Source organism: Hylaeus anthracinus, unplaced genomic scaffold (assembly GCF_026225885.1).
Source record: "Hylaeus anthracinus isolate JK02 unplaced genomic scaffold, UHH_iyHylAnth1.0_haploid 12000, whole genome shotgun sequence".
Lineage (NCBI taxonomy): Eukaryota > Metazoa > Arthropoda > Insecta > Hymenoptera > Colletidae > Hylaeus > Hylaeus anthracinus.
In genome coordinates this window covers 7,440,589-7,457,601 of record NW_026534347.1, presented here as the reverse complement: position 1 = coordinate 7,457,601, position 17,013 = coordinate 7,440,589, and the positions used below count along the sequence as shown (strand labels likewise).

Genomic DNA, 17,013 nt, shown 5'->3' with positions numbered 1-17,013 from the left:
GTGATGAAGAGAGTAACGTAAAAAACGAACAAATGCTAGAGGTGGTACATTAGGTGTTACAGTAAAGTTACACGTCCTCCCACCTTATAAATAAAACATACTCTTAATTTGTATGTAGATTAAAATTTGAATTCATTCAAATAAGTCTAAAATAAGAATAATTCTTATATATCTTTCAATATTTTGTTGCTAATATCGCATAAAACTATTCTATTTTTAGTACGATCGTGATTTTGTGTTCCAAGCAATTCTATTAATTTGAATTCGACGCAGATGGCGGTCGCGCACGAAACCCCCACTTCACGGCGGCCATGTTGGCGTGCGGGCGCATGCGCGACAGGGAGCTGCGCCTTTGCAGTCTGTTCTCGGTCAGTCAGTCGTACGGACGCGCGATTCACGTTTCACGCGCAGTTTCGGATGCGTGGACCGAGCGAAATCGTCGATGGTCGTACATTTAACGGTGGGATTACTGCCCGACAAAGAAACTCCGTTTCGTATGCGGTCGGCTGGTGGTGTCTCGTGGTGTGACGGTTTCTGCTAAGGTCGCGGTGGCACGTTTCGCTATGTCGCAAGTGCTTTGGCCGCAAGAGGCGCAGTGACGACTCGCCCGTGTGCCTGCCGACATCCTCGACGGCCCTGCGATGGAGTCTATCAGAAAATGGTTCTACAGGCCTAAGGTGAGTGCACGGTTCCGTTCACTCGACCGTCGTCCCCGATTTCTGTCTTTCTTTCCGCGTTCGGGATCTGTTCTTTATTTTTTTAACGTATACGTTTTCCGTCACTCTTTCACCGTATCCGTGCGTTTTCTCATCGTGTGACTTTAGCTGATCGAACGCGTGCGCTCGTTCTTTTTTCCTCGTCCCTCGGCCCGTCTCTTGGACCTGCGCGCTGTTGCCACCTGTTTCGTGAAAATTCGCACGATACCCTGAGAGGTGCTCGGGGCGACGTGTTACACCTGCGTGATATACGTGCCTCTTAACTTCATTGATAGGTGCACGGGCTGCTGGTCGTCCTTGTTTACGGTTCTACGTTTCTCTGCTTTTCGTGATTTATCGCGATCGAGTAATAACGATAATGCACGAGCATCGACCCTTTAGGCGCGATACGATTTAGATTTATAGCAGCGAACGTCTAAGTGCGACGTTTCTATTTTTTCACCTCGCTTCGTGAAATATACATTACTAATATGCGTTGTTGGTGCGTATAGAAATTGTGAGCAAAGAGGAGACACCTGTTAAGCAAGACAGTCCATGTTATTGGGTTGTCCAGAAAGTTCGTGCCAATTTTTAAGAAAAATTCAAAAGGCATATTTGAATTTTGTTATATATTTATTGAATTATATAAATAATTATATAAATTTTGTTCCACGACCTTTATACCTTTTAAGGGATGCACCCATGTTAATTGTTTTCAACCATTCCAATCTAAACAGACGTGTACCACCTATCAAAAATCGGCACGGACTTTCCAGACAAACTAATAAAAATAATTCCCATGTAAAAATATTTCACTCAAATGGTTTACGTAGCGATTGATACGAAGCGAGTGGTTAAATGAATTCCTGGAACCTTCGTGATCGTGTTTGTTGCGATACGCGGAATGAAAAAAAGTCTCGGACAATTTCGCGAGCAGGTGATAAATTGTTTTGTGTCGACTTTCGTAAAGAAACCTGCGAGTAGAAGTCGCGACCGTTGATTGATTCAACACGAACCAGACTGAGAGAACATTTTCTTAAAAAATGATGTCATTTTTTTAGAAAATTATTTTCGTACAATTTTCATCGATACATGACGTAATTAATTTAGGAGTCGGAAAGTTCAAAAATAGAAAATCTTTGATAATTTGAAGGAATCATCACCAATGAAAATTGCGAGTAACGTCCGTGGCGTGTGTGCAGCCTAATCAGCTGATACGTAATAGAGCCCGATGGTTTTTAATCAAGCACCAGCCCAGTACAACGAAGAATACCGTAAACGATCAGTTTTGATTCTGGAATACTTTTGTTTTCCCTGTCACGAAGCCGTGTAGAGTAACATTGATAAATGATGATTGTATTTGCGCGTCGCATCTGTCTTTTTATTAGAAAACTAAACGTAACAAACTCCACAGTTTCTTTTCCAGCCGGAAGTTCGTTAAGTTCATTGGGATTTCAGAAAGGAAATCGTCTTTGTTGAGCGATTTTGAATTTAATTGCTGGGTGCGCCAGGAGTTGCTCGTTATTTTCCCTTTCACGATTGGATAAGGACATTTTCTGAACTTGTTTTCTATTTACTAAGGTACTTTCTCTTTCATTGCCGATGACCTACATCTAAAGTTACACGTTTCTGGAATCCGTGACGCTTAACCTCAATGTCATATAGCTAGTTTCTAACAGAAATAGCCAAAATTCTCATCTAGATCGAAATTCCGGATAGAAGATAGTCAAGTCTCTATTTGTTCGAGAATAATTACAATCCGAATTAGAAAGTGTAATTGTATTTCGCCTTGAACGACCAGAAATTGTTTTCGGTAGCTACAATAATTCGAATGGTTGCTTGATAACGTAATTGGGGATCAAGAATGTACAAAAAATTTAATCTATCTTTATTTAATTTTTCGATGGTTAAATTTCTTGGCAATATAGAATTCCAAAGGGGGTTTTTGATTTTTATAAAATGCTAGATGTAGAAATTAATTTAGTGCCTTTTCATTCGATCGTTTCTAATTTTAGTTCAAGTAAAAATACAGTGGGTGTAGAAAGTATTCGTACACCGATCAATTTCCAAAAAACCTGTGTAAGATTGTAATTTATTAACTTATTTTTTATAAACAATGACATTTCTACATATTCTCGGGAATCTCTAGAATAGATAGATTACAAGAAAAAATAGCTATTTATGTAAGTTGCGAAATTAACAAGAAAAAAACAATTAATCGATAGAAATATTGAAGCAATAAGTATTCGCACAACTGTTTCATTTTTAAAACTTCATTAAAAAAAAAAAAGAAATTTACATTAATTTATAAGTATATAATACTTCCTTCGTGGGATTTCCTTTTGATTTTATAATTATTGTAACTCTTCTAAGCATTAAATTAACTAAATTATTAGTTATTCGAAGTGAGATCTTCAATTCCTATATTAGAGCTATTTTTAAAAGTACTTTACTGGAAATTTGATGTTTTCTAATTCGTACGGAGCAATAAACTAATGTGTTTACGTTACAAACTCTTCTGTAAATGGTTCGTCATAAGAATTGTACAAGTACTTTTACCTACTTTTCGCATTTTTTTTTATTAATTTCGTAAAATATATTAACTAGTAAATGTTGTTTGGACTATATCTATCATAGAGACTTCCGAGAATATGTAAAATATCATTGATTATAAAAAAAGAAGTTAAGAAAGTACAATTTCACAGAAAAGTCTTTTGGGAGAATTGATCGGTGTACGAATACATTGTACACCCACTGTATATTCTTACGATATTCCAAATAATAAAAGATGATATTCTTTCGATTTTACGTTACGTTCAAGCAACACGTTTCGCTAGTTAATTAATGCATCGTGCGTTTCCATTGTGTGGAATATTCGTCGTTGTCGGCCATTCCTCGCACGTATCAGGAAAAGATTTTCTATCCCTGTTCGTCGGACATTAGTCGTTAGCGGTGCGGCGCGCTTGTGAAAACACGAAAGCAAAATAGACATTCCCACTATGTATTTCGATTATGCTTCCTCATTGCTTTGATCACTGTCGCTTCGTGCGTAAATGAAATGATGCAGCACGACGAAACGTGTCGCTGGTTCTTCCCACCGAACCGATTCCCAACGATTAATATTGAATGACACATGTTGCCCGCGTCCATGGTTCCTAGATCGTTCTAGCTAACGAATTATAGCGTCCTATGACCACTCTGAATGACCTAGCACAAAGCAAACAAAATGTTTTCGTTCAGAAACATGACAGTAAAAAATGAAGATTATTTTTATCAACCTAGCGAGTTTCGCGATAATTTTAAATTTTGATTGGTCACGAATTGCAGTACGTAATTAACAGTATAAATTGTGTTTCTTTGTGCGCTGGTCACTCCGAGAAACATTTAGAAGATGTTCTGATGGAACAAATTATTTGTTGGACTTTCCCGAGAATTTTTTTTTTTTTTTTTTTTTTTTTTAAATTGAAAAAGAAGTGGTAAAAACTCGCGTTAAAGGTTAAGAATTCACGTGCTCGAGGTAAATTATTCTGATAAAAACAATTTAACATTGATGATGCAAAAGTGACGCGTTTAATTTCTTTCAATATAATTTTTACTACTCAATAATTATTCTATAGCGAGCACGTGATACCTACAGTAAGTGTAATAAGTATTCGCACAGGAACCCTTTATTTAAAATGGGTTGCTGTACGAATACTTCTTACACTGACTGTATATTCATTGTAAAAATGAATTCATGGAGATTAACACGTTGACTGCCAGAGAAATACTCTTGAAAATTTCTGCTAGGATTAAATATTATTCAGACTATTAGAGACTACGTAATCAAACATTCGTCGTGGTATTTATTTTTGTAACTTCATCAAAATACACGAATTTCATTTAAATTCATTTCCTGTGAAGCTTAACTTTCAGAATGAATTTTTTTAGTTCTTCGGTGAAAAGCACTGTCCCCCACATATGAGCGACGTGGCGATCAACGTGTTAAGTCGAGAATTTGAAAGATATTCTAATATGAAACACTGGCGTGTAAACATTTCTATTGGGTTGTTCGGAAAGTCCATGCCGATTTTTGGTGGATGGTACAGGTCTGAATATATCGAAGTGATTGAAAAGGTTGTGGAACAAAATGGCACCTATGTAATTCAATAAATATATATTAAAATTCAAACGTGTTTTTGAATTTTTCTCATAAATTGGCACGAACTTTCCGGACGATCTAATACATAAACTACAGTTATAAAAGATTGAACGTAGAACCGCAGAATTAATTTCTGCGCCTTAATACAAAGCCTCTGGTGCTCGCTTTATAACGCGGATACGTAATTTATGCAGATTTCTGCCCCGACAGTGCTGTTCATTTAAAACGTCAGCGTGCAGGAACTAGCACTTTCAAATGACCGAATACTCCCGACTAGGTTTGAGAAATCGAGTCCTTTCGTATCGAATTTCAAGCCAGAACCATTCGAGTATTTGAATAAGTCTCTCGCTTTCGGTCCGCGTCTCTTCGACCGACCACGAAAGAGTAACACACTTTTCAAGTTTACTGCGTCGAGAAAGTCAAGATTTCAGTTAGTTTACGGTGCCTTGACCATGCTTGGATCAGGTTCAACGTGTTCTCAAAACATCGGTAGACCAGAGAGTTCGCGATGACCGCCAAACGCACTTGGCTCGAGTCGGGCGACCAACGATTTAAACGTAAACACAGCTGGAGGATTCTCTATTTTTTTTTCTTTTTTTTTCTTTTTTTTCGTTGCTAGGAGGTAAACCATTTGTCTCGATCGCTGGTCGTCGCTTGTAGGAAAACTTGGAAAATGCTTATTCAAAATATTCTTGATGGAACTAACTCAATTTTTGTGACTGCAGAACTCGTCTTTTGTATTAGGTTGTCCCAAAAGTTTCTTTCGCTTTATTAATAATTAATACATGCACAATGTTTTATGTTTTATGTTACATTACTGAATTGTGCACGATTCATTTTGCTCCATTACTGTTACAACATGAATATCTATGAAATTAGATTGTTTACATATTAATAACGAAACATTTATTTGAAAACGTCCTATCGTTTAATTCAGAGCACATTTGTTTAATATCTGTTTAATTCAAACCTCGTTTAAGCATACTGCCTTTTAACGATTGAAAATAAAATGAGATTATGTAAAGAAAGCTTATTATATGAAATTTTATAGGGTACTGAGTATTTCTATAGTACCGTAATAACGAAAATTGTCGTCCATTTTTAACGACACGCTTTCCGTATAAAGTTTCTCGTCACGTGTCTTATAAATAACGTTACAACAACAACACAGTGTTACAACATTTTTGGGACACCCTTTCTTATTTCACTTCTCATCTCCCTCTGTATTATTTTCGTTAGTACAATTTTCATTACAACGAATCCAATACAGAGGTTAAATAAATAGAAATAACCAATAAATAATTGGAGATTGTAACATACACGGAAATCACAGTACTTTCATTTGATCCTAACTTGAACCAGCTGGAACAATACAGTTAACGTTCCTACGTGTTGAAACCGGCTGTTAGTATAGGTGGTGTTAGATTGCTCGGATCGGAGACACTTTCATTTAATTCCACGTTACGTACAGCGAAATGAGATACTGTGGTTGGCCCAATTAGAATCTCGGGCTGCATTTCGATAGTAGGGCAAAGTGATAATTGTTACCGATTGAATTGATACAATTTTATTTTATTTTTTTTTTATTTGATAATGATTAATTCAAAACCTGGAGACTGTCGGTTCGAATTCGAATCCGCACTCTCGGGTCTCTATTCGAGGTTTTAACACGTCGACTGCCAAACAAATATTCTTTATAGTTTCTACTAAAATGAAATATTATTTAAACTATTGGAGACTGCATAATCAAACATTTATCGTCGTATTTATTCTTGTAATTTCATCAAAATTCATGAATTTTGTTTAAATTCATTTCCTTTGATGCGTGACATTCGGAATTAATTTCGTTAGTTCTTCAGTTGAAAGCACTGTCACCCACATGTGGGTGACATGGCGATCAACGTGTTAACACTTCGCCTATAAACCAATCATGATGTAATAATTCTTAGTCACCATGCCACTTGCAAGAAGCATTCGCGAAGGATCTATTGACAGAGATGAGCAGAATTTTATTCGAGTAATAGATGACGCGTGGAATCAATATAACAATTATTATTATATTATTATTATTCGTGACTTTTTTTTCATTGGGTCCTATCTTTAGTTCCCTTAGTTATTCATTAAATATTTCATCGTACGATTCGAGTTTTAGATTTATTTAACGAATTAGAATTAATCCAAAAATCAATTATTCGCGTTACGTGTCCTCCGTGTAGTTTGCATGATCGCTGGTTTGGAAATGATGAACAAATCCATGCATTATCCGCTGATACACGCGATGCATGGTTCTGCTTTTAATCGTTAATCTTTATAAACAGTATAAACCCTATTAAATAAATAATATCGATCCAATGTCCAAGTGAAAAATAGTGAAAGAAATTTCAATGTATTAAGTGACTAGTATTAGGTTGTCCCGAAAGCTTCTTTCGCGAGTTGCACTCAATTATTTTATACGGTCATGTTTATATAAATAGACAATCTAATTTCATAGATATTCATGTTGTAACAGTAATAGAGCAAAATGAATCGTGCACAATTCAGTAATGTAACATAAAACATAAACTATTGTGCATGTATTACTTATTAATAAAGCGAAAGAAACTTTTGGGACAACCTAATACATTAATTTTGTTTCAATCTAGTTACTTAATTTTATTTATCGGTTATCTAGTATTTCTTATTTCGATGATAACTTTGCTCATCGCCAGAAGCAGATTAACATGGCGTACAAATAAGGGTTGTACCTCGCGTGATTCATGGTCTGTAAAGTGATCTGTTAGGGTTGGGGTTAGGTTGCAAAAAGCGATTGCTGAACCTCGCCCATTTACCATGACATAAACATTACATGTTTGATCATCACAGTAGCCAAACCTCATCAGTTCCATGAACTAAAAAGCAAAGTAAATTCCAACGTTATTTGAAAAATGTTTGACAAATATTTTTCTGAAAAATTCTTATCTCAATTTCGGGTCAATTCAATTTTGAATTATCGTTACATTCGTAATACTAAAATAATTTATTCAAAGGGTTAAAAGGAAAGAGATAAAAGTACGAGTTTATTTTTTACTTCCACTGGCTTGCCGTCGTTCCCGCTGCGTGACGCGAATAAAAAAAAAGAACAAAAATGGTTGCTTAAAAGCAGCTCAACACGGAGAGCCTGTGTTTAATATTTCACGGGTCGACTAGATTCAATCGCAAATGTCACCTGCCTCCCAACGTGTAATGTCATTGTCGGCGGTCGTGCAAAATGCAAAAGGAAAACATAAAGTTGGAAACGCGTATGCAAAAATAATCCACGCGACTAGACAATGATTTTACAAGCGTACGTGCGAATCGTGACATCGTGCCTCGCGTTCAAAGAACCGTACACGCTTCGCTGATTCACAGAATCTTACACAATGAGATGCTTCTCGCGACTAAATCTGGTGTGAATCCAGTTCCACGTTTACTTTGTGCCAATTACTTTGTACTACCTTTACTCGTTTGTCGACCTTATGGATCCCTAGGATAATCGCTGATACTTCTTGGGTCATTTCAGACCCCGCTCGAACATCAATTTTATCGACTGTTACGTCACGTGAATTTGTTTAGAATGTTCTGTTTAATTCCGGTTTTACGAGGTAACCTTTTAGAAGGCAATTACATTTGTATCAAGCATATACTATGTAAGGAAGATCTACATAGATTTTAATGTATATAAATGAAAGTAAAAAATGTTTATTTTAAACCTTAATTATTGATCATTTTAATGTTAATTTTCATATAGTATATACGTATTATACATATATTGATTTATTATTTTAAATATGCTATATACATAATATATATAAACTTGTATTTATGTATACTGTTGCAATGCAACGATTGCCACTTTCGAGTCTTGAGAAAAAGGATCTGTTTTTCCTTAAAGCAGAAACGTCGTGAATTTTGGACATCTTTCCTCTAACATTCTTATACAGGGTGTCCCAAAAATGTTGGAGGTCCTTGAAAGGGGTAGTTCGGGAGGTGATTTGAAACAACTTTTTCCTTTGCAAAAATGTCGGATGGGACTTCGTTAAGTAGATATTAATAAATAAAACCCGACCAATCAGAGCGCGCGGATACCGTTGGAGCGGCCGCGGTAGCGAAGGCTACGCGCTGAGCGGCCGCGTCAATATCCTTCGATGCACGTCGAGTCACTTGTTCGCGTACGAGAGCGGCTACCTAGCGCGTAGCCATCGCTATCGCGGCCGCTCCGACAGTATACGCGCGCTCTGATTGGTCAGTGTTTTCCGTTAATATCTTCTCAACGAAGCTTCGGACAACAATTTTGCTAAGGAAAAAGTTGTTTCAAATCACCCCCTGAACCACCCTTTTCAAGGACCTCCAACATTTTTTGGACACCCTGTATATGTTGTAATCCTTTGGAAAATAAAGTTTATAAAAATGCAATTCTAACATATACAATACAAATATAAGTAAATATATATTTATACAGTATGTTGCATTTACATCGTACATAGTATATGCAATAAACAAATAATTTCGACATTTCCAATCGCGTACATTCGAATCGAACAAATTAATACAACCTACGCATTCGTGAATAATAAACATCCACGAAAAAAGTATATCGAAGAATCAGATTTAACGTCGAAACTAAATTCAGCGAACGCAAACTGTATCTGGTTATTACTACGTATGGAACGATTGATTGTAATTTAATTGCACGTTACGTGCAGGGTGTACGGTTAATTGGGGGCCCACTGCGATGGAACGAGCGAACGAATCATTTGAATATGTCATTCTGAATTTTCCGATCAACCGTAATAGAATAATGCAAACTGTCAAACCAGATGCGAGTCCTCTAAAAAGATAATTGTGTCCTATTTTGCAACTGTAATGGACTAGGAAGGCCGCTGTCACCTGATCAACGGACAATTCCCACAAATCAGATTCGAAAATATGCAAATAACCTTCGTATAGAGACAAATCACGTTTCCAATAATAAATATCGGAAATATGATTACTTTTCGTAAATTAAATATTTACTTTACTGGATCGTGTTCATAAGTTAACGTTCAATTTTTCTATTACTTTTCATTCTATTCTCGGTTATAATTTCTGTATGAAAGAAACTTAAATAAGGGTTCGAAACATTTATTATTCCAAGTGTTTGGACCGACTTTCTTTGTATTTAATTATATTTCATAAACACTGTATTTTTATATCGAAAAGTACACCATAGAAAATTAATACACGGTGACTAGTTTCAAAAACAACCAGTAGCAGATTTAATAACGCACAGCAGTTCAAAAGACGCACGCACATAGTGGTTACATGTCGACATGTACAGTGAGCTATTCGATGACTGCACGGTTACACAATGTTGATATCGAAGTTAGCAAAGATTCAATGGTCGACGCAGAAACGTGTTGGTAACAGTAAAGTGATTGAACGACCACTTGGAAATGGGCTGTTCGATAAAGTCGCATATCCATTCCATAGGAGTTGTTGACTTTTCAAGTATTTCGTGTAACGCGAATCTCTCGACGCAGATTAAATTTTACAGTGGGTGTAGAATGTATTCGTACACCGATCAATTTCCCAAAAGACTTTTCTGTAAAATTGTAGTTTCTTAACTTCTTTTTTTTATAATCAATGATATTTTACAAATTCTCGGAAGTCTCTATGATAGATATAGTCCAAACAACATTTACTAGTTAATATATTTTGTGAAATTAACAAAAAAAAATGCGAAAAGTAGGTAAAAGTACTTGTACGATTCTTATGACGAACCATTTACAGTAGAGTTTGTAACATAAACACATTAGTTTATTGCTCCGTACGAATTAGAAGACATCAAATTTTCAGTAAAGTACTTTTAAAAATGCCTCTAATAGAGGAATTGAAGATCTCGCTTTGAATAACTAATAATTTAGTTAATTTAATGCTTAGAAGAGTTACAATAATTATAAAATCAAGAGGAAATCCCACAAAGAAAGTGTTATATGCTTATAAATTAATGTAAATTTCTCTCTCTCTCTCTCTATATATATATATGTATGAAGTTTTAAAAATGAAACAGTTGTACGAATACTTATTGCTTCAATATTTCTATCGATTAATTGTTTACATAAATAGCTATTTTCTTTGTAAAATATCTATTTTAGAGATTTCCAAGAATATGTAGAATGTCATTGTTTATAAAAAATAAGTTAATAAATTACAATCTTATATAGGTTTTTTGAAAATTGATCGGTGTACCAATACTTTCTACACCCACTGTATATGCGTGGTTTTCTTTTTCTTTTTTTTTTTTTTGTTTTTCTATTAAAAATACGCACCGTCAATTTCGCGTTAGCGAGCCTAGCAGTAATCGAAATTAGTGGAACAATGTTATGATTGAGTCCTCCTTGAAACATGTCAGGAAGTCAATTTGTGGTTAGTCCACCGTGAAGCGTATTACAGTCATCAGCGTTGAAAGTTCTGAAACGCGTTCCACGCGAAGGTTGAATTGCATGGAATAAAGAGGAAATACTTGAAATAAGTTTTTATAGGAAATCTTGACTAAATTCCAAGCGAATAAATTGATCGATTTTCTGCAAAATGTTGTCAACTTTATATCACATATCTTTCAATTACATGACGATTTTCATGTCAACGATACTTTAACCCCTTAAGCGAGAACCACGTGTGAGACTCGTGGATATTCGAGCTAAAACTGATTATCACGAGCCTGGTGTATTGTTTGGTTCGTGGTGTATTGTTCGAGCCAAATGTAAGCATCACGTTTTGGTCCTAAGCTGTTTGAGCTTAAATCGTAGCTTAAGGGGTTAAAAGTTACAATTTACAAATTGAAGAATTTTTGTGGAATAGTCGGAAGGTATGGCTTTGACTTGAAAATAATCGATAAATTAATTCGAGTACGTTGGCTGATAAAATTGATCTCGTAGACTTTGTGCGTGTAAACTTGTCAAAGTAAGAAAAAAACTGTTCCCGAGTATCAATTTAGAATTTAATGATTTTCTAGTTACAAAGCGCGTATTACAAGATAGTTAACTCAAGTGTTCTTTCAAGCAGCGATTGTTCTGTCGGTTTCTGATGCCAAGGAATAAGGGGAATTCCCAGAATTATTGCAAACTTCCTCAGCCAGGAGACATATTGAGTTAAGCATCATGTTACTTGCATAAAGTAATATTTTTCTCTGAAAGAAACATCTTCGTTCTTTCAGGATCCTTTAATCGGGTAAATAGTTAAAAATTTATTCTTATTTGACGAAGAATTATTCGTGAGATAGAGTTTTAAAGTTACGCTACTAGGATAGAAACATAAAAAAAACACACACATACATATCGAAGAAGCATGCAAAAAAACATGATCGTGGATGATTCAGTTAGAATAATACCTGGTGACGCAAGCTAGCATGTGCGAAGTGTGCCACACTGATTACCTTGTCGAAGCAATTTTGTTTGGCGACAGTATTCGTAGAAAGCTATGAATCAACGGGTGTAGATAGTCCAGTTCACGGTAAATGAGGAAAGACTTTCGCTCTTATTCTGACTGGGCATATGTATTCTTATACGTGACTGAATGACAATTATTCATCGTGCAAGACAAGTCACAACAATGTGGTTGCGTCAGGATACAAAAAAAGGATAATATGCATTTGAAATACCAAGTCCACGTTTGTTATCCAAATTCTTTCTCTCGTTAATACAAAAATAATTCAACAATTCGTTATTTAAAGTAGAAGTAAAGTATTATTTCAAATGAATTGATATTATTTTTATTTTCAAAATTATTACATCGAAAATAACTGCACTTGGTGTGCTCGAAAGTAAAGGAAATCGTTTAAGGGGTTAGTCGCAGTCAGGAAGAGGAAAAACGACATTACTTTGTGATTTTTTGTTATTTATTAAATAATAATTTGCATAAGTAACAATTAAGTATATTATAAAGCATGTTTTAAAGAACTAAAAAAAATTTTTTGTTTTAAGAAACGTTTAATAATTTATATCGTCATAACAGGTGAGCAAGATTTCTCTACACTGGTTTACCTGAAAACAAAAACAAAGGTAGATTTCGAAAATAGATTAGTCTAGCGGGTCCCTGAACGAAGGATTTTGGAAAAAATTAATTTAAAATAATATGGCGTACATTTGAAATTGATTTTCAATTTTTTCACTAAAATTAAGCGATTCGATACAGGATAAAAACAAAGTATACAAGAAAATAAAAAAATCCTTCGATCAGGGACCCGTTAGTCTAATATATTTTCTAAATCTACCTTTAGTTTTCTTTTCAGGTGCACCAGTTTGAAGAAATCTTGCTCACCGCAAAGCAAGTGACCACCCACGCCATTGCCTGTTACGACGAAATGAATTAACCGTTTCTTAAAACAAAAATTCTTTTATAATTCTTTAAGACATACTTTGTAATATATTTCCACTTCATTAATAAAAATTATTCTTTAATACCTTAAAAAAACACACACACACAAGAAACTGTCCGTTTCCATTGTCCTGACTGCCACTAACCCCTTAACGATTGTTTTGCACGTAGGACGAGTCTCGGGGTTGCATTTCTGGGGTCTCGATTAGGTTAGAGCGTAAGATAGTCGTCGTAATTGTTTCGTCACCTCGAGGAGAAAGGATTTCGCATGGAAATCGACGCGATGAATTAAAGCGAACGGATGTTTTTCTCGTCGTTCCGCATGGACGGTATCATAGTAAGGAGCCGACTCCCTGAAATGAGTCACTCGAACGCATCGTTGACCCTCTTTCGCCGCCGACAACCCCTGAATACGACACTTTTAGGATATACCCTCGCCTGTTCCCAACGTTCACTCTTGCGTACGTTTACAATCCATCCCACATGCACGCATGATCACACGGCGATCGTCACGTAGGAACTTCCTGTTCCAGAGCGACGCTCCCTTTTAAGAGCAAAACCACGTATCGCTCGTATCAACGAACAATGCACGGATTCGTCCTTCATTTCCAGACCGATGATCAAACCTCATACAGGAAGGACACTCGTAGCTTGGACAAACGGCTTTAGATGGAAAACTCTCTAATTATTGTTATTTCAAATTGAATTTTGTTTCTACGACATTTTACCAAATAATTTTAGTTTCTTCGCAAGATGACGCACACTGGGTGTAGAATGTATTCGTACACCGATCAATTCTCCCAAAAAACTTTTTTGTGAAATTGTAGTTTCTTAACTTCTTTATTTATAATCAATGATATTTTACATATTCTCGGAAGTCTCTATGATAGATATAGTCCAAACAACATTTACTAGTCGATATGATTTGTGAAATTAACAAAAAAATGCGAAATAAGTTAATGAGTTACAATTTTGCACAGTTTTTTTTTTTGGAAATTGATCGGTGTGCGAATACAGAAAAAGTACAGAAAAAAAATTTTTTGGATAGAAAATGGCTAATCAAATTAAATATAGCAGATGTATTTTTATGCATTCTCCGGTGGAGAGTTTGATACGCTAACGAGGGTCAACTGGAATTCAACGAATTAAAGCGGGCAGAGCTGTTGCAACGAGAACGCGTCGCTTGGAAGAAATTACTACCGAGATTGGAACTAAAAATATTTCAGGATTCCCTCTCGGTTCGGATAGGGAAGAATCATCGCGGCGTATCGTGTACGCAGCGGCGACAATTCGTCCTGGATGGTTCGCTAGCGATGAGAATGGAAATTCTCCCGTTTCACGATAAACCTTGTGCGATTCAAGACGGATTTTAAAAGCGGCGATGGTATCGTAGGAAGGGTATTCACTATGCACAGCTGGCTAGAATGATGGGTTAAAGCAGTAGTTAGCAATATTTAGTAGTGGTCAGCAGATAGTTAGCAATATTTATGAAATGTCAGCCATGGATAGTCAGGAATATTTAGTAATCGTTAGAAAGGATTTGTAATATTCAGTAGTTATTAGCAATGGATAGCAATATTCATTATTTTTCAACAATGGGTATCGATGTTCATGAATAATCAGCCATAAATAGTTAGGAATAATCAACATCAGTAGGCAAAAATCAGCAATATTTAGTAATTGTCAGTAAGATATTGTAATATTCAGTAAGTTACAGCAGTAGTTAGCAATATTCAGTAGTGGTCAGCAATAGCTAGCAATATTTATGAAAAGTCAGCCATGGATAGTCAGCAATAGCTAGAAATATTTATGAAAAGTCAGTCATGGATAGTCGGCAATATTTAGTAATCGTCAGTAGTTATTAGCAATGGATAGCAATATTTATTAGTCGCCCCTGGATGGAATTCAAACTCGGTGATGGGAATTTTTGAAAAGGTTTATCTCGCTGTTAACGAAGATTTCGTGTCACGTGAACTAGAAACTGTTATCGTTACTATTAGTTTCTAGTTCCCGTGACACGAAATCTTCATAGAAACTAATATCATTACTATTAGTTTCAGTTTCTAGTAGATTAAAAATCAATGTTTGAAATAAATTTTCATGTTAATATTGTTCTTTTGAAGCTGAAACGTTTTCATTCGAATAATTTTTTCGTATCGTCTAAAGCAACGGAGATATCGAGCGTAGTCACCGTAAATGGGACACCCTGTATACGAGGGGGTGGTTTTTTCCCCCCAAGGTCGAAAAACAATAGCAACGAAATACCCCACGGTTCTTGGGCTGAACCAATTCCGTGAAAAGTTTTACATAAAAATGTGCGTTTGACAGTTCGCTGTAGAGTTCTTTGTTAGAAGCATTCTTTATAGCTCTTTGCAGTACGTAGTCAGCTGGCTCTTCCTGTCGCCACAGTGAAACGGTATCTTGAATAAATCCATGGTCGTCTGCGCGATAGAATTGAAGTTTTTGATTTATAAAATGATCGCGTGTCAGCTGTGCGCACTAGCTTGTGAAGATAATAATATTATAATTGTATTAATTAAACTTTTTTTTTTTTCAAAACTCAACATTATTATTAACCCAGCATAGATTACCATACTTCAATGGAAATATAACATTCATTTAACAATTTAGAGTAGTACAGTTTGCCTCAAGAATACAAGTTCTGTGTTTTACTTTTAAAGGAATACATAAATCAGAAATTCATGGATCATTCGAGGTTTACCGAAATCTAACACAAGCAAACGATTGTCGAAGGGTTAATTTCAAAATTTAGCATCGATGCACGGTGTTTTTCATTTGGACATGTGCGGTTGGCAGTTTTAGTCGTGTTTCGTTGCGATAAGACCTCAAGTGCGCTTTGTCACTCTATATCGATTGCGATAAGGACGCAGCTGGGAACGTTTGCGTGGTTTTCGGTTGGTACATTATCGACGTTTGGAAATGATCCTGAACAAAGACCTGAGGCCATCGCTTATTTTATCTGCATCCCTTAACGCAAAGGAAATTCACATTTTTCTTTACGATTTGATATATCGAAGGGTAGTCTGGTAATTTCAGACGAAGATAATCATTTTCTAAACACTAAATTTACCGACACTATTTTTTTACCTATATCTACCTTAATCGGTAAATGACTGGCCTAAATGACTGGTCTTAAAGACACCTTTTCCACAAGTAAACACAACAATCCTTCACTTATTACTAAATTGAATACTGTATGAAACAATTGTATATAATTTATGTATTTTACATAACAAACTACGGCAAAAGTTGAAGACCGTCATTTGACCGACTGTGATAAGTTTAGCGTTAAAGTGTGTCTTGAGAATGCTTCTAATATGAAATCACTTGTAGTACGCCGCTATCTTTCCATGGCGCCACTAGTTTGTGCATTCGCCTAAACAATTATGGCGTCCAACTCTCTGATATAAACACGTTTCTTATTTGACCTTCTTCCCCAGCCACAGCTATTTGTGCACTACAACAATTGTTAATCGCTTACTGAACCAGCATAAGTGATTCTATCTACAATGTTCGATAACTGTTCGTTTTGTTTAATAGGAAATTAACGGGTCAAACTTATGTCAATTTCTTGTGTAATCAATTGCACGAATCATTGGAAGAAATTCTATCAGACGTGCACGTGACTTTATACGACGATGCATTATTGGCAGACAGTTCCTGAAGGAACTATTCAAGGATATCGTTACATTAACGAACATTATGTTAAAAACATTGCTTCCAAGGTTGTGCAGTTTCTATGGAAACTACGTACTGTAACTCTGATCCTGTCTGACTCATGCT

At 35.8% G+C, this 17,013-nt stretch overlaps 2 protein-coding genes across 3 annotated transcripts in view; one reads left to right on the top strand and one right to left on the bottom strand.

Moving 5' to 3' along the window:
* The window catches only part of LOC128890472 (ornithine decarboxylase 2-like), a 107,023-nt gene that overhangs the window by 86,161 nt on the left and 3,849 nt on the right, over window positions 1-17,013 (bottom strand). The gene's annotated exons all lie outside the window — the stretch shown is intronic.
* Window positions 172-17,013, top strand: part of LOC128890459 (lateral signaling target protein 2 homolog) — a 34,570-nt gene continuing 17,728 nt past the window's right edge. For both annotated transcript variants that reach the window (XM_054148954.1, XM_054148953.1), the window contains exon 1: window positions 172-677. In XM_054148954.1, coding sequence (XP_054004929.1) covers window positions 642-677 — 36 coding nt within the window. In that variant the 5' untranslated portion in view covers window positions 172-641. The remainder of the gene's footprint in view (window positions 678-17,013) is intronic.